At 40.8% G+C, this 18,959-nt stretch overlaps 1 protein-coding gene across 1 annotated transcript in view; it reads right to left on the bottom strand.

Annotated features, from left to right (window-relative positions):
• The window catches only part of Slc24a2 (solute carrier family 24 member 2), a 233,758-nt gene that overhangs the window by 49,181 nt on the left and 165,618 nt on the right, over nucleotides 1-18,959 (bottom strand). The window contains exon 4 of the mRNA XM_042692946.1: nucleotides 9,976-10,026. Within this exon, the coding sequence (XP_042548880.1) occupies nucleotides 9,976-10,026 (51 nt within the window). The remainder of the gene's footprint in view (nucleotides 1-9,975; nucleotides 10,027-18,959) is intronic.

Here is an 18,959-nt window from a genome sequence, read left to right as displayed (position 1 = left end):
TACACAGTAGGGCTCCTGTCTTGGTAACTGGAAGCTCCAAGTTGGCTTGCAGACATTCTGTGGGGATATTGACAGTGGGGAGGCAAGCAAGGCATGTGGGGTGGGAACTGGATATTCGGGGTAGGAGGAGCAACCTTGGCACTTAATTTAAACAGGACAAATACTTTAATCATAGTTGTTACCTAGCTTTAACTCAACTTTGGAAAAAAAAAATTCAGGTTTCTGAAACAAGTAAATTAGAAGATGGTTATATAAAAAAGGCTTATCTGCTTCACAATGAAGTCAGTACACAACTTTCTTCAAAGGTCTTATTTAAATTTTCTATTTGAAGTTCTGTCAGTCAATGTTAGTGGGGGTAAGAAATAGGTGTCATCATTTTGGAGGACAATTTGGCAGTATCTTTTAACATTTGAAATGTGTATTCTCTTTGATCTGACATTTCTATTTCTGGGAACTGATGTGTGCGTGTGCGTGCGTGTGCGTGTGTGTGTGTATGTGTGTGTGTGTCTGTTTTACATGGTAGAATTTTCTACATAGACCCAGAAGAAGCTTCTACAGAACTGTTAGAATACCTAGGTAATAAACAAAAATGGAAACACCCCAGAGGCCCACCATGGAACAGCTACACACCAAAATACAATGCAGCTGTTACAAAATTTAAATTTGCTAATAAATGTGTTAATATGAAAAATTTTCTAAGATAATAATCAATAAGAAATCCAGGTTAGAACAGTGCATTGCAAAAGAGAATGTTAAGTGATAAAAGTGGTTATTGCTACAGTATGAATAGAAATAATGTTTCATTTCTTGGTGTATGTAATGTTTTAAATCATAAAATAAATTTATGATTTAAAAGTTCCACTGTGGCAAAAGTTTATATCAGTTACTAAAAGGAAAAAAATATATATATTTCCCTTCCTCCATTCTGTCAAAGGTCTATTCTACAAGAACTATGGAATATACCATTTGCTATGTTTAACCACATTAATGAGAAATTTGGCTGTGATCTGGATCAAATAATAGACAGGTTTTTATGTTAGGATCTGTGGGCCAGAATTACTGGCAGCTTTCTTGGTGGTGGCTTAAATAAGTGCAAGATCAATTGCTCAAAAAGTTTAAGTGGACTGCAAGCCAGTGTCTGACATCCTGCTTTCCTGCTACAAAAAGTAGCAGGTAAGAATCTTGGATGTGTCACTGGATGGAGCATTCGGTGTCTATTATCCAAATGCTCTTCTATGCTGGGCTCCTCTGGCTCCTCTGAAAGGGGGAAATTCATGGCTTTCAGACATGTCTGCCTTTCTTGCTTTTTGGTAATACAGGATTGGACTTTCCCTGAATTGAGGAAGGCTGACCTATTTCCCCAAACATGCCATCAGCACCAGCTGGATTTAAGGGAGGGACCCAAAGCTTGTTTTTCCTAATAAGAAAGACCCTACTACACACTGCCATGAGACTAATTCCAAGAGCGAGAGGTGAGAGTAGGAAACTTTAAAATATTGGGTAAGATGTCCCCCAACGCCATACTGCGTCCTTTTCATATCAGCAGAGCTTCCACTTCTCTTTTAGCATCTGGATCACATCTCCAGATGGCTCTAAACATCTCTAACCTGACAGTCACCCACACCTGCCATCTACAAACCGCCCACATATGCTGAACCTCGTGGAATGTTCTCTTTGCCTTCTTGTTGCAACTGAACCTCAGGCATTTGCTGAAAGACGTTGCTCATGGGGAGTTCTCAGATGTGGCAGCTCCCTATCTCTTTAAATACCCTAGCCTCCCTCTTTAAAAATATTGTATTTATTATTATTATTAAGTACCCTCCCTCTTTCCTCTTTCCACCATTTCTCCTTCATCTTTGGAATCACTAACCAGTAACTCCATCACCTTTATCTCAAAGGAGGGCAGTCATCCCCACCCTCCCTTGTTTTCTGGAAATTTTAGAACCCACTTTACTGTTCTCCACCTTGGTACTCCTGTTGTCAACTATGATAACCTTACACAGGTGAGCTCTGCCACCTTTGACTCTTCCTGTCCCAACCTATGCAATTCCAGCTACCTTTTTTCCAGTGTCCTCACCCATCCACTTCTGGGGTTAGTCCCTAGACCTGTCACTAACAACAGCAGCATCACTCCCAACATGTCTACACAAGGCCCTTCATTTTATGTCTGTCACTCTTTTGTAACTTGCTACTACTCAGCTCTTGTATATTTTCACTGCTCCACTTTGGAACATGTTCTTTACTTGGTCTTAGAGATACAATTCTTTCTTGGTCCTTTTTCTCAGTCTTTTTTTTTTTTTCCTGATCTTTGTTCTTCTTCCCAAATTCTTAGATGTGGGGTCTTTGGAGCTCAATCCCGGCCTTCTCTTCCCTATCAGCTATTAATTGTCACTAAGTTCTGTAGTTTTTCTTTTCTTTTTTGCCAGTTTTGGGGCTTGAACTCAGGGCCTGGACTCTGTCCCTGAGCCTCTCTGTGCTCAAGGCTAGCACTCTACCACTTGAGCCATAGTGCCACTTCTGGCTTTTTCTGAGTAGTTTATTAGAGATAAGCGTTTTATGGATTTTCCTTCCCAAGCTGGCTTTGAACTGTGATCCTCAGATCTTAGCCTCCTGAGTAGCTAGGATTACAGGTGCTTACCTTAGTTCTGCAGTTTTAAAGAATACTTGTATTTTGCTAGGTGCTGGTGGCTCATGTCTGCAATCCTAAATACTAAGGAAGCTGAGATCTGAGAGTTGTAGTTTGAAGCCAGCCTGCGCAGAAAAGTCCCTGTGAGACTCTTATCTCCAATTAACCACTCAAAAACCAGAAGTAGAGCTATGGCTCAAAGTGGCAGAGTTGTAGCAAAAGAATTCAGGGACAGTGCCCAGGCCCTGAGTTCAAGCCCTACAACTTACAAAGCAGGAGAAAAGCATGCTTGTATTTTATGACTTTCATATTTCCATTATAGCCCTGTCTGATCTCTCTTCCAAGTCCAGTCTTCTACATCTTCCTTAATATTTATACTTGGGTGTCTCAGAGGTATACTAACCTTACCATGAGATTTCAATTTTCTCTCCTATAACTTCTCAGTTTTATTTTATTTTATTCTCAGTTTTCCTCATCAATATATGGCATGGTTATGTGGAAGTGAGATTTCCCTACTATGAAGAGACTGCTTACCTGATATCTATTACCTTTCCATTTCCCAATGATACAACACTTACTGGAAAATGAACTGCTTTGTGACTCACTAAGCTTAATAAAATACATGTTCAAGCTATCTTAGAACTAGTGTAGCTATGTGACTGGGTTTGGGCAAATGTTATTGGAAGGGTCTTCCAGGATGACTCCTTGAAAAGAGGACAAAACACCTGTAGAAATTATTTGGTTAACTTTCTGTATCCTTTGGAACACATCTACCTTGGACCATGAAGTGTCCTTGAAGGTGACAATCATTTAGTAATCATACATAATTAGGATGGTGAAGTAGCAGGATGAGTGGGAAGGAACCTGGGTTTTTAACTGTTATGGAATTGCCAGAAGAATAAACTTCTGATTTAAGATACAAAAATCTCTGCTATAAATAGCTGTACTAATCATACCTGATTATTTGTTTATTTTTGGTGGTATTGGGTTTGGACTCAGGGTATCAAACTTGCTAGGGAGGTGTTCTAACACTTAGTCATGGCTCTAGCCCTTTTGTGCACTGCTTATTTTGAGAAGAGGTCTAATTTGGGCCTGGATCCAAGTCTAGATTATGATCCTTCTATTTGTTTCCTACTATAAGAAGGTGTATGCCACTGTGCCTAGCTCCATGTTTTTTTGTGTGTCAGTCCTGGGGCTTGAACTCAGGGTCTGGGCACTGTTTCTGAGCTTTCTTTGCTCAAGGGCAGTGCTCTATTACTTGAGCCATAACTCCACTTTGGCTTTTTTAGTAGTTAATTGGAGATAAGCCTCATGGGCTTTCCTGTCTGTGCTGACTTTGAACTGTGATCCTCAGATCTCAGCCTTTGAGTATCTGGGATTATAGTTACGAACCACCAGTGGCCAGCCTTCCTTTTTTTTGAGATGGAGTTTCACTTTTTATCTTTTTTTTTTTTGGTCTGGTTTGGCTTGGAATTTCAATCCTTCTGATCTCAGTCTCTCGTATACTGGATTGACAGGTACACATCATCATGTCCAGCTATTGGGTGAGAAGAGGTCTTGCAAACTTTATGCCTGGGCTGACTGGCCTTGAATCCTAGTCCTCTTGATCTCACCCTCTCAAGGTGCTAGGGTTTCAGGTGTGAGCCACCACACTCAGAACTATAGTTTTAGAGGACACATCTTGGGCAATGGAAATCATTGTGGAATACTCTACAATCCAATTCTCTTTGAAAGAAAACTGGATTACTTCACTGTAAGAAAGAATACTGAGTAATAGCTAGATTAGGGAACCTTGCAGTGCTTTTGTGCTTTTGAAATCAGCAATTCATGTAGGACATTAATAGTTTCTCAGTTTTGTAAAGAGGCTGTTAGCTGCAGCTTAATTTCATTAAGGAAATTAAATTCTACTCCTTTATATGACAACTTTTTCTATGTTATTTTTTTCCTTATGCAAATGAGTAATAATTAACTTTTATGAAAATAGTGTAGTTACTTTTTCTGCAAATGGCCTTAGTCATGTGACCATGAGTTTAAGACCATGTAGGCAGCTTTCTCTCTACCTCAGTTCTTTGAAAGATGGTAGTCAGGATGTCTGTCTGCTTATCTACAGGTCTCCATGAAAATTAAGAATGACTACTGATGTTGCCATGGGTAGAAAGTCTCCTTTAAATCATCACATTACTTATTTTGAATTAACTTTCTTCATTTTCATTTAGAGTTATTACTAGGAAAGGAAACAAAGATCAATTTATTGAGAAATTTGACTGAGAATGAGATGCAATTTGGGCATTTGCAAATGAGAAAGAAGCTGTGGGTTATTAACTTAGTCAAGAATTGAAATTGTTCTCTGAAGAACACACAGCATCACTATAGGAAGAGACAATGGCTTTCCATGTGAGAGGGAACCAAGGTCCCTGAAAGGCCAAAGGCCAGGATCATACATTTGTGTCTCCAGAAATGTCTTGTTAGAGAAGCAAATCTAGACCTTGGGAGAAGTGAAGGTCACTCATCTATCAGGCCTAGCAAAATGCCTTGTGTAGAGCAGGTGCTCAGTTCTTATTAAGAGACCACATCTTCACAGGTGGCTGGTAAATCGTATGTCATCAAGGGATGCAGAGATAGGGCAGAGAGGACACTGTCTGCTGGCTTCCTAGATTCTTACTGCTCTCACTTCCTAAGGCTGAGTGAAATGTCTTCCATAGGGCTTCCTTGGCATCTAGCTCCATGCATCACATCCCTTACCTCTAGAATCTAGCACTTTGATCATTCTAGGTTTTGATAAATGAATGAATTAGGGAGTGAATAAATGAGATGATAGTCTGTCTGGCTTGTGAGAGAAGATGGGGGGGGAGTGTTCAGGGAGCTGCTCAAGGCTAGACCTTGCAAATGCCATGACTTTGTTCAATGTTTGAGAGCAAGTACATTGCTTAACTAATTTATCCTTCCTTCCTTCCTTCCTTCCTTCCTTCCTTCCTTCCTTCCTTCCTTCCTTCCTTCCTTCCTTCCTTCTTTCCTTCCTTCCTCCTCCTCTTCCTCTTCCTCCCCCTCCTACCCCTCTTCACCACTTTGGCTATACTAGAGTTTGAATGTGAAGCCTTGCACTTGCTAGTCAGGCACCCTTATCACTGAGCCATGCTGCCAACACTTTTTTGCATTGTTTATTTTTTGAGATAGGATCTTATACCCTGCATAGGCAGCTGTCTGAATTGTGATCCACCTATTCTGGACTTCCTGTTGTAGCTGGAATTACAGGCATTCATCATTAGGTCCAAATTCTTTCATAAAGATCGATTCTCCATAACTTTTCGGCTAGATAGATGGGTTCTTGTCAGTCTCTTCCAATTTATCTCACATTTACAGAGTCTTTAGGGCCCACTCAAAAAACTACCTTCTTGCTGGGCACTGGTTCCTGCCTGTAATCCTAATTAGGAGGTTAGGATCTGAGGATTGGGGTTGAAAGCCAGCCTGTGCAGGAACGTCTGGGAGACTCTTCTCTACAATAATTTACTCAGAAAAAGCTGGAAGTAGCTCTGTGGCTCAAGTGGTAGAGTAATAGCCTTGAGCAAAAGAAGCTCAGGGCCAGGGCCAGAGTTCAAGCCCCAGGACTGATAAAACAAACAGAAAACCCAACCTTCTTTACCAATTCTCCCTTTCCCTATTGGAAGCCATCTTTCCCCCCTGTCATCTATTATCATCTTCTAACCACCTAAGGTACTCTTCGGTTCTTCCTTGTGCTGCTGTGATTTCTGTGCTATTATACCCCTGACCTGTGAGATCTTTCATGGAATCAAATATCCCTGCCTCTAGGTCCTAACTTCCCCCAAACACTTACAGAATAACTTGCACGTACTATGTGCTTAAAAATAATGAACTTATCCCTGGGAACTATGGTGAAAATGAACTATACAATCTATAAGTGGGGATGGGAGGGAAAAACTGGGAGAGAGACATTATCCCCAAAGAAATTTACTCTTTATCTGACCTGTGTAACTGTAACCTCTCTGTACATCACCTTTATAATAACATTAAAAATTAAAAAAAAATAATGACCTGAATATGTATAGGATAATTTTCTATGTTTAGAAATCATCATTTAATTCCTCTTTGGAACTGAATGATTTCTAAACATAGAAATGTCTTGTTAGAGAAGCAAATCTAGACCTTGGGAGAAGGGAAGCTCACTCATCTATCAGGCCTAGCAAAATGCCTTGTGTAGAGACCACATCACCACAGGTGGCTGGTAAATAGTATGTCACCAAGGGATGCAGGGATAGGACAGTGAGGATGCCATATATACCGCACTTTCCCAGTTGATCCACTTAGAGAGGAAAAAGAGCTGAAAAGGAAGCATCGCAAGTAACTGGCCTTACGCACTGTCCAGAATCCTGAAATGGCTATAAATAATGACCCAGCATATACGTGATTTCACTACAGCTTTACTCAAAGGCTAGCTACAACTCGAAAATTGTGAAAATGTTTAAATGGAGGGGAGTATTTCCCAAAGGCTAGTAAGCCCACCGCTATTGCCTCAAGCATCTTCATCTGAATTACACTCCCCTAAACTGCACAGCCTAGAAGGGGTGTAAGTCACAGATGTGATTATTATTGTTCTATGAGAAGAGAGAAGCCCTTGAGAATTTGCAGACGTCATGGCTGGCTGGCATCAGGTTGGAGGGTAATGACTGGGTTTGGGTATTTTTGGTGGAATCCCAGAATTAGGTTGCAAAGCCTGCTTGTTTTGGAGGCAGCTGCTGAAGGATGCAATTGGGGTGGTCAGTTCCATTTCCTACTATCTTCTTTATTGATTCCATGGAGAGATTGGCATGAGTTTGGGTTCCAAATGAGAACCTTAAGAAACACACCAACTATGGTCCTTCAGGGAGATAGATGACAAAAATTGTTCTCTGGTCAAAGAAGTCAGATATCCTGCACACTAGCCCTCATTATGGCTGACTGAAGGTTGTGGTGTATTGCAGCATATTGGATGATGAAGAAATTATTTGACTCAACTCATGAGCTATCCCATTTATTTAACTGTAAAATATCCTCCCCCCCCCCCCCGCCGCGAGTTGTTATAAAACATCTAGTATTAGTAGAGACTAACATATCACAGAATGAATTTTCAACAAAAGAATTTGGTAGTAACCAAATTGGATGTTTTTACCGTGATGGGAAGGGAGATTCAGCTAAGAATAGGACACAATAGGTTATTCATGAAGGCATGGGAGTTTCAAGAAGGGTAAGGAATGCTAAAGGTGATCCATGAGGATACTAAACCCAAGCTGACAGTCTTGCTAAGGGCTGGCTCTAGTTCCCATTCCAGACTTAATTAATTAATTTATTTATGCATTGGAAACCCAGTCATTTTAAAGTGAGATCATCAGCTTGTAAGGACCATTGTTTTATCTTCGTATGGTCTGGGATTGTCTGGTGTAGAGAAGAAAGCAGAAGTGAGAGCCTGAACAACAATGTTTGCTCAGGTAGATGTGAAAAGAGGAAATAAAGGATCGGCAAGGGAGAAAGGCATCACTGAGGTGATAGGGAGACAAAGGATTCACTGGTAATGGGAATTACAGGTGGGAGGCAGAGGGGAGGATGGAGCAAAGGCAGACACTGGAGATTTGTGACAGGGAGAAGCTAAAAAGTCCCCTTCCTCAAGGCAGAAACAAAATAACAACTGGGGTAAAAAGTCTTCCTAAAGTATGGAGTGCTCTTTTTGTGTCTTGAGCGTAGATGCCTGTTCTTACAGGTAGAATTCTGTCTTTGAGCCTGCAGGGTCTGCATTTCTCCTCAGTGTTGATAGGGCCCGGTCTGAAATTCTAATAGTGGTCTGCTGCCTTAAAAAATATCACAGTGGTTAAGTGAAAGCAGGAGAATAGCAACAGGGAAGAGTCCAGGTGTGCGGAAGCCGGAGTGAGGGAGGGGCTGAGAAGTTCCTCTTACCCAGGGATGTCAGATGTCCACTTCTTGCATGCAAAGCAACTAGGAGCTCTTTGACCAGCTAAGGAAGCTTAGAAATACTGGAAGCTAAATGCAAGATATGCAACACATTTGGGAAATTCTCTCCCATGTAGAAGGATAAGATCAGCAAATTCTTCTACCAGGGTGCCTTGTGATTTCTTGTCAGTATGTGTGGAAAAATCATGTTAAAAACCCTAATGGTTTTTGTAATTTACAAAAACTATATACTAGTCAAAAGGTGGAGGTGTGAAGTGGAGGCTAGGAGTGTAGGACAACTTCTTTTACAAGAAAACTTTTCAAATCACTGTTCCATGACAAATTTAATTCTGAGAAACTGATTCTGTCTGGGACAAGATAATCCTCTGGGATAGTGCCTAGAATTCATGAGTAGAGTTGGAGGCATGATCAAATGGTGGAGTAAAACTACTAGCAAGTGCCAGGCCTTATATTCAAACCCTTCAAAAATATGGTATCCAGCTACTGGGTTCTGGTGGCTCATGCGTCAAATATTAGCTACTGGGAGGCTGAGGGTGGAAGGATCATAGTTCAAGGCCGGTCTAGGCAGAAAAGTTCTTGAAAGCCTATCTTGAAAAGAACTAGCAAAACAGCCAGGCTGTAGGTGTGGATGAAGTGGTACAGCTCACCTGCCTAGCGAGTTTGAGGCCCTGAGTTCAAACCCCATTACTGATGAGAAAAAAAAAATAGCTAAAAGAAATTCTCTTCTCTTAGGGAAAATGGTTCAAATGATATGCTAACTTCACAGACTGGGATCCCTAATGTAGACAATTCTAATAGCTGGAAGAGTGACCTACACTCTAAGATTACTGTTCTCAGTTGGGAGGGACTGGTGGACCTGAAGACAAGGGTCTACCACTCTTTGCATCAGATGCAGGAATCAAGCTGCTTTGAGGTACACAGGTCCCTTGGGATCTCTCACTCTTTTGCATAAATGAAGAAACTCACTAGGACCTATTCTGCCTTTGAAATGAAGGACACAGGTGTGCTGGGTGGATGTTTCTCTATATGTTGATATGAGGATGTAGAGAAAGAATACTGAGACAGTGAGTGTGTGCTTGGGTCTACGTTATGACACCATTTCTCTGAGTGTGTTATACAGTTACGATGGTTTGGATTGTTTGAATGGAATAACATGATTACCCATGGTATTGCACGTCTCCAATTCCAAATAAACACAATGGCAAAAAGTAGACAAAAATGCAGAAGGAATAATAAAGTCACACAATGTCACTGAAGTCATGCAAAGAGGAAAACCAAAGGTTAAAAAAAAAAAAAAAACAACCATGGGCAAGCAACAGATACCAGAAATGAAAAACAGCAAAAAGAAAGAAAGAAAAAGCTGATGCATACAATTCTAAAATCATTCTTACCTTCTTCAGTCATTGTGTCATAATATTTTAGTTTTCCATATGATCCAAGTTCTACAACATCACAGTAAAAGACACAAAGATAAGGAACGAGCTATAAGGCAAGAACTTTGTTTTTACACATTCTTAATTAATCAGATTCAGAGTTATACTGTCAAATTCGGCAATCGTAACTGTATGGAGATGTGCACACACAGACCATGTGGCAGACAGCTTCCACGGCTCATTTTCGGAAATCACTTAAGATGTATTATTCTATTGGGGGTGGGATGAGCCTTGCATTTCAGAGTTGGACACTGTTTTTTTTTTTTAAACAGCCAATGACACTGAATACTTGGCAAGAATACTTCACCCAGGCCTCATCTAGCCCTGCAATTTTTAGAGACAGAGCATGAACAATATAGAGGCTTTTGGACACTGGCATTCCTTGTCATGAATCAGTAGGCCCACGGTTCACCTCATGACTTTTCTTTTTCCAACAGAACCTAAAGAACTTCCTGAAGAATATGGAAGCCACCTGGGGAAAATCCAAGGTAAAAAACAACAACCCTAGGTTTTAAACTGTCTGTTTACTGCTGATTTCCAATGCTGAAGGGTCTAAAACACTGTCAGGTGTTCTGGGAATTGTTACTGCTGTATATTTTCAGGGAAGATCATTTGGCTCAGGTGACAGAGCTGTCTAAAAAGCAGAGGGCCTGGAGCATAAGAGCCCTTCCTTTGAGTGCAGATGGCCCAGTGGAGCTAGCTGGGGTGGAAAGTGCTGGCAGTCAGGGAGTTGCTCTGAGTCAGCTGGTGCCATGGCAGCTGGAGTGGAGGGGTGGGGGAAGAGAAGATGACGATATACCATTGCTTTTTTCCCCCCTTTACTTCAGTTTAAAAATAGAAACTTTTTTATTCTTGCTCTTCTGAAAATCCCAGATTGTTTCGAGCAACACTGTGAGAAGATTAACAATATTTATTTTCTTGATTGTAACAGTCTCCCAATAAACTTCAAGAAATTAATTAGACTCCAGAGATATCCCTGTGATTCTGAAGAAGGCTTCCACAGCCCATTAATTTAGGCAGCTGCTGGAGATCCATTGAATTAACTTATAATTGATGGCTTTGTATACAAGAGGAAGGATCTAGCTTGAGATGCAATAAACATTCTTGTATATTTGTATCATACATATAGTCTTTTTTTCACATGCTTAAAATATACCTAACATGTGCTAGTACAAAATTATGCCTTGGGAGAGAAAAATCACCCATCTTTACACCTTTTATAAAAACTCGCCTAGTCTGGCTTTTGTTAGATATATTACAAAAGATTCAGGTGCTTCAGTAAGAAATTGAAATAAGAATATTTCCCCCCACCCCCATGACTTCTGAAGACTGTCTTTGGTGGAATATATATATATATACATATATATGTGTATATATATATATATACTTACTATTTGAGGAACAGATGTCTATTATATATGCAATATTACACAAGCTTGGAATTTGTAAATGATCTAAATACCTTTATAACTATTAAACAGATGTTCATAGTAGTTCCACACATCATATCTGTGTATGTAAACTCACAGTAAGCTGATGAATGACATCAGCCAACTAATTTTTTTGTAGCCTCTCTTCCTTCTAGTTACAGCAGTAGAATAAGCTGCTGGCATTCACATTTATTTGCTCAGAAAACAGAACATGAGTGACTGTTTGCATGGTTGGCTGGAAACCATATTCTATGCAGTGAAGACACCCCGTTCCATTTTCACAGATCCATCTTGTTAGATGCAACCTTCTCTGCATGCACACACCTGTTTCCATGCATCAATCCGCAACATCTGCTGGTGGCAGATGATATTGTGCTTCACCTCATCTCTTGTGGAAGCAGGTATAAACAAATGCAATCGTATTGTTTCAGTGTCACTTTATGTTTACATAGAACTGGAACCGTTGATGTCTGACAAAGCTCACACTCACATATTATTGCCACTGTGGCTAGCAATAGTTAGCTGTTTCTTTGGATAATGAATAGGACAGAGAGACAAGAATGAGACACAGCATACCAATGGTGAAGGTAACGGTGGTGAAATTAAGAGCAGTGAGAAGCTGCATACCAGCAATGCCATGAGTACTCAAAGCCCAGTACAGAGGAAGGAGTAGAATGGTATCTGCCCAGGCGGAGAGAATTATGACTACAGTTTACTAAATACAAGGCAGAAAAGACTGGAGGAATCTCTAATTAACCAGCAAATACTGGACTAGAGGTGTGGCTCAAGTGGTAGAGTACCAGCTATGAATAGGAAAGCTAACTCCTGATACTAGCACAAAAAAAAAAGGATGGAAGGAAGACAGACAAAAGGACAAAAAAGAAAAGACTGAAGGAGAAAGTAGCCTATTAGAACAGTCTTGACTGGCAGCCATGGGATGGAGAGAGGACAACTTTATTAGCCGTATCCTGAGAAAAGCAGGATAGCCCTTTTCTCTGCCCCAGGTAAGTTGTAGAATAAGTTGTGTGACATGTGACCTGGACAAATACAACATGCAGGTATAAGCGACAGCCCATCACACACCTAGCTGTTGTCTATAGCCTATGGATATTTTAGGGAAAGTGGCCGCAGGCACTCTGTTGATAGCCAGTATCCAGACCTAGCTTGGCTGAGAGGGCCTGACAGGTAGGAATGAGAAGTCTCCTGTGCAGGCACATGGCTTCTAACTAGCACATTCTCCATAATAAATACCCATAATAAATACCTTCATTTTTTTTGGATTAGGATTCAGAGTGGATTCAACCCAACCTGAGTTTCTTTAGGATAGGAGGAGGGAGGTTGGAAAGGAGTTCAAGAGGCTATTATTTAATTCCATCTAGCAGTGATCACTGTATCAACTGAGCATGAGGCAGCCAGGATCAGAAGAGTGACAGTGACTTGGGAAATAGCATTCTGGGTACCATCTCCTGTCTTTTTTCCATAAGAAAGCCTTTTTCTTAAGAAGGCCTCATGGCCTGAAACAGCCCCCCAGTACCCAGAGGTTGCTGTTTGAGGTGAGCCTGAATTCAGATCATGGATACTGCCTGGCCTGGCAAGAGCACATGCTTTCTGGCCATAAAAATAGCTGGGGGTCTAGGTATCCCAGCTTCTAGAACTCAACAAGTTCCACTCTGTTCATTTTGAATCTTGCCAGCAAGACCCGTTTTAAGGTACCCCTGAGTTCTTATTCATATGTAGCAATTGGCAAAGCCAAAGGGCTTTATTTTGTCTCCAGTCCACAAGAATCTCTGGATAGAAATTAGTATTTGGGGTTCCCAACCAACATCCTCTTATCTGGTCATAGATTTCTTCCAACATGGCCTTTCAGTTTTTTTTTTCCTCCTCAATTGGAGGCTTTTGACATTCTCAACCTTTTCCCATCAAGCTCTAGAGGTGGTAGAAAATGATTGCTCACATTTGGGACCTCAACGTTCTGATGGCTCAAATGGAAAGCCAATAGAAGGGCTTAAACTAATTTCATTTTTATTAAAATGAAAAGTAGAGGTAGAGAAATCAACAAGACCAAAGCATTTATTATTTAAGTGTTAGCTGATGGGAAAAATAATGGTTGGTCACATTTCTGAAGAGCTAGTTTTATTTTGGGAAAGGCCTAACAATCAAGGCTTTTCTCAATACAGGCAGCAGTATCTTGGTGAAGTCATCTCATGCTTATCACAGAAGTATTTACCAACAATAGATTGCAACATACTTGTGGACGGCTGATTTTTGTTTTTGTTTTCCGTTTGGTAGGGCTTGATAGTTAAGCATATGGGATTTAAAGTCAGGGGCTGTAGGTTTGAATCCAAGATCTGCCACTTATTTGATGTGTGACTTTGAGTAAGTTGTTTCACCCCTAGGCACCTTCCAGTCCTCAGCTGTAAAGGGGCCATGGAAACTATATCTAATCTAGGCTTGGCAGTGAGGGCAGACAATTGTTAGGAAGCTGTCATTAATACTAGCACCACAGAGATGACTGAAAGAGAAACCATGTAACAGGGCATCTAGAGAACTTTTGAAATGTAATTTCTTTTCTTCTTGCTGGTTTTGGGCTTGAACTCAGGGCCTGGGCATTGCCTCTGAGCTTTTTCAGCTTGAGGCTTGTGCTCCTGAGCCACAGCTCTGCTTCTGGCATTTAGTTTTTGGTGATTAAATTGGAGTTAAGAGTTTCATGGACTTTCTTGTCCAGGTTAGCTTTGAACCACAATCCTCAGATTTCAGCCTCCTCCTGAGTAGCTAGGAGTACCGGCATGAGCCACTGGTGCCTGGCTGAGAACTTGATATTCTCTCTAGGCTTGTCAAAACAAATTCTACACCACTTCCAAAAGTTCTAAATCAGGTTGTGTTGTCCAATGGCAAAAGAGATTTCACTGTGTTGATGCCACTATTTCATGAAATGATCTCTTCATAAATCTGCTTGTCTCCTTTCAGATCTAGATGGAATTGAACATAGATTACAAAGCCAGGGGAGCAGGAAGGGAAAAGTGGCCCTTTCATCCATGCAGTTGGCCTCATTACAGCTCTTTTCTTCCTATATTTGCATGTGTGTCTGTCCTTATGACTAAATTGTGTAGATGTTTGAGGCAGAGTCTCTGTTCCTCCAGGAGGACTTGGGACTACCCTCGTTTCCATCAAAGGCTCTCCTCATGTTGTCTAGATAAAGTATGCAAACACCCCGCTCTTAGCTGACAGCTATGTTCAGAATGCTTTGGTGTGCTGAACCATTAGAAGATAGGCACTGATTGTGGCTTTTCTATGACCACTACCACAACTTTACCATAAAGGTGAAGTGGGCCTCACCCTTGGTACTACTTCGTAGGAGCTGCATGCCTTTCTCTGAGCCTTGGCCTCTTCTATCAAATGAGAAAATAGACAACAAATGCTTATTCTTGAGAGTTTTGGGAGCATCTGATAAGATGTCTGTAAAGTATGTTGCACTGGTCTGTAGGAATATATTTTTTTTGTGGGGGAGTTAATCCTTTATTGTTTTATTTTTTCAGATAAAATCTATTTTTGCTAGAGTGGGTCTTGGACTGTTTTCCCTCTCCATATATCTCACAGTAGCTAAGATTATAGGTAAGAACCACCAGGCCTAGCTTGTTGAGATGGGGTTTGCTGATTTTTTTCAGGGCTAGTCTTGAACTGTGATCCTCTTGATCACAGTTGAGTAGCTGCTTATGTAGCTGCTATTACAGATACTATGCCTGACAAAACTTTTTTTTTTTTTTTTGGTTGTAGGGCTTGAACTCTGGGCCTGAATGCTGTCCCTCAGTTCTTCAGCTCAAGGCGAGCACTCTACCACTTGAGCTATAGCGCCACTTCTGGTTTTCTGGTGGTTTATTGGAGATAAGAGTTTCACAGACTTTCCTGCCTGGGCTGGCTTTGAACAGTGATCCTCAGATCTCAGCCTCCTGAGTAGCTAAGATTACAGGCGTGAGCCACCAGCGCCCGGCTGATGAAACATTTTTTTTTAAAATTTTGTGTGTTACAATTACATGGGCAAGATAATGAGTACATTTCTTATCAAGCATTGCAGCCTCCTCCTGATGAAACATTTTTAAATAACTGGTGCTCCTCTTCATTTTTTGGGCATGATCCACCAAGAACATCTCATCCAGCCCAGTGCAAGGCAGTTAAATCTTATTCAAATGCTAATTATCTCCAGTCTGCCCTTAGGTTATGTGCCAGTCAAATTTTACTCTCCATGCTTCTTTCCTTTAACACGAGACAATGATCAAAAGAAAAATGGTCAGTGTGATAAAGGCTGTCTTGGCAATTCCGAGTCCTGTGCTACATTAACTTGTTAGTCTGGGGGATGAAGGAGTCTTGGCTACTTCGTAAATCTGGGAACTTATTTTTATTACTGAGTAAAAGTGTTTGTTTTGCAAATGGATTGTATGAGGGCTGAGTATTTGCAATTCCCCATCCCACTCTTTCAAGCATAGCTCTTATTTGTAGACATTATGATTTTTTTAAAAAAAATGTTTGGCAGGGTATCAGGGTTAAAACAACACTGCTGTCTTTTCTTTTCTTGTCTACTCACATGAAAAATTTCTTTATAGTCAACCTAACTCTTGAGTTAAAAAATGTTTTCAATCCTGTCCAATTCTAAGCCATTTGTTTAATTTCTTTCCAATAGAAGTTGCACAGTCTATCACAAAGTAATGGTTTTCCCTTAAAAGGCTTTCTCTAGTTATTATTCTCTTAAGTGTTCCTGCAAATAAAAGTAATTTTTTTGAGAAATCACTGACACACACACACACATCTTAAAAGATGGAGGTTAAATGAGGAAAAGCTCATCTCTTTTTCCTCAAATCAGAAGGGAAAGAATATTTTAACCTTCAGATTCTAAATCTCACCAAAAAAGCCTTCAAAATACTGACTCACTGCTGAAACTCTGCTTAGCATTCGTTCTGTGAGGGACTGGTGTTCGTGTTGAACTTTCCTGAGAGGCTCTTCAGTGAGGGCACGGTTGCCTGGGGACGGCTGCACTCAACACGCAGCTCAAGCATACGTCATATGCGAGGCGTTAACAGAGAGGATTTTGCTCCATGGGGTTCTTTTCACATCGAATGCTTCCAAATCTATGCTAATGAGTGTGTCTGTCTGTTTCATGAGAATCAACCCTCTCAAGGAGGCTTTTGGAGGCAAGGCATCAACTTTGCAAATGGAAATAAAAGGATGATGCTGTGGAGAATTGGCATAGTTGGAAAGAATGCTCCTAAGTTCATGAATTGGAAACAATTTCAAATGCAACAGTAAAAGCCATGCATTTGTAGGTGTTCAGATCATGAAGACTGCCCTTAATGATGGACCAACATCACCGTAAAAAGGGTGTATGAGAGTGGGTCTCCTGTTCTTGCCTTGAAAAGACAGCATTATTTCTGCCAAGACACATCTTTAAGGCCTCATCTTGGAAGCAGAGATGAGGTTCCACCAGATACCAGAAATGCTGGGGCCTTCATCTTGGCCTTGTGAGCCTGCAGATCTGTGAGAAATATAGTTCTGCTCCTTATAAATTATTCAGTCTCAGCTAATCAGTTATGGCAGAAGAAAATGAATGAAGGCAATAATCCTGTATCAGCTATCAAGTTACGAGTAGGATTAGTGAACATTTGCACATATGCACACACATACACAGACATATACATGCATGCATACCATATGCTTCCACACATATGGCTGCCTTTTAAGGAGATGCCACTGATTTTCATGCTGAGCCTAACTCCCTTATGAAATCCTCACTCTCTTGCCTCCAGTTTCCTACAGACCCAGCACAATGTTTTGTTATTGCTGCCATTTCTGTCTCCCTAATAGCTAGTCGTGTTTATGTCTGTATGTGGATACTGTTCTGAGACCCAAGCCTCCAAGAAATGTTGGTGTCACATTGGTGGCCAAGTGGGGAATCAGATTGACCCCAGCATCTGGTCCAGGACCTGGAATATAATAAATATCTTGATAAGGCACCAGTAAACGACAGGAGGCAGGTATGATGAAGGTGTGTAAGATGCGTTGTGGAAACAATGGGGTATGGTGTGGATTATGGAAAAGTAGATAGTGCAAGCTCAGAAAGAGACATGGGCCACTCAGGCCTTTTCTAAAACTTAATGGGAATGAAGGCAGATCTTTTGATTATTTAATGGAAACCCAGATATCTGCATTTTTAATGTAAAATATGATTGTTAAATGTTGCCAAGAAGTTATAAGCTATGAACAATAACACTGATCTATATTTGACTCATTAATTTATAGCCCTTGGTTTAAAAGTACCAAGCCTGTAATCCTAGCTATTCAGGAGGCTGAGTTCTGAGGATTATGGTTCAAAGCCAGCCCAGGTAGGGAAGTCTGTGAGACTCTTATATCAAATTAACTACCAAAAAAAAAAAAAAAGCCTGAAATGAAGCTGTGGCTCAAATAGTAGAGCACTAATCTTTTTTTTTTTTTTTTTTGGGTCCGGTCGTGGGGCCTAAATTCTGGGCCTGGGCGCTGTCCCTCAGCTCTTCAGCTCAAGGCTAGCGCTCTACCACTTGAGCCACAGTGCCACTTCCGGCTTTTTTCTTTTTGCTTATGTGGTGCTGAGGAATTGAACCCAGGGCCTTACGCATGCAAGGCAAGCACTTTACCACGGAGCCAACTTCCCAGCCCTAGAGCACTAATCTTGAAGAAAAAAAAATAAAAGTGCCCAAACCCTTATTTCAAGCCCTAGGACTGGCACACAAAAAATGTAGGTTTCTCCATCTAGCTTTTTTATAACTCCTAATGGAATAAATGAATAACCTCTCACTTGTTTTCAAATGGTCAAGGCTTTTATCCTTGACTTTTGAAGCTTATGTCCTTCACTGGGCAAAGGGTACCATAGTCTGCTCATCTCTGGCTTCGAACTGGATAAGGCTCATTACCTCAGGCTCCTCTGGGACCACCATGGTAGTGCTCATGTGGGTAGATTGAGCTGCAATAATCTCATGACTAGTTCCCTCCACTGTGATTATTCATCCCTAGACAGCTCTAGCCATTATGTAAGCCAAGAGAGTGATTTTTTGTTCATGTTTTAAATTTTATTTAGAGGAGGCATAGAAGTTGCTTATGAGGTGTAACTATGCCCAATTATCTTGCTGGCAAACAGGTGGGTTATGGAAAATACAGCGGAAAGTTCTGAAAGGTAGGTTAGGATCACAGAAGGAGGTATCAGAACAATTATGTGGGAATTATCAACCTTGAACAGTGCATGGAAAATGTGTGGTCATTACTGTGGATCATCCAGATGGTTCACAATAAAATGTCCAAGTGAGTCCCCAGATACTCCAACTTCTTATAAAATTTGTCCTCTAATTTGCAGTCAGCTTCTCTGTAGTGTTGCCTAGCAATATCTGTGGTAACTGATTTCTGTCCTGCAAGGAGCTGACTCAAGCCGTATCTCATCATATTTTACATGCTCTGGATGACCAAACAAGAAAAATGGGTCCTGGATGTACTGTT

The sequence above is a fragment of the Dipodomys spectabilis genome, unplaced genomic scaffold (genome assembly GCF_019054845.1).
Source record: "Dipodomys spectabilis isolate Male_0828 unplaced genomic scaffold, ASM1905484v1 ptg000158l, whole genome shotgun sequence".
In the NCBI taxonomy this organism is placed as follows: Eukaryota; Metazoa; Chordata; class Mammalia; order Rodentia; family Heteromyidae; genus Dipodomys; species Dipodomys spectabilis.
This window is presented reverse-complemented; position numbering and strand designations above follow the sequence as displayed.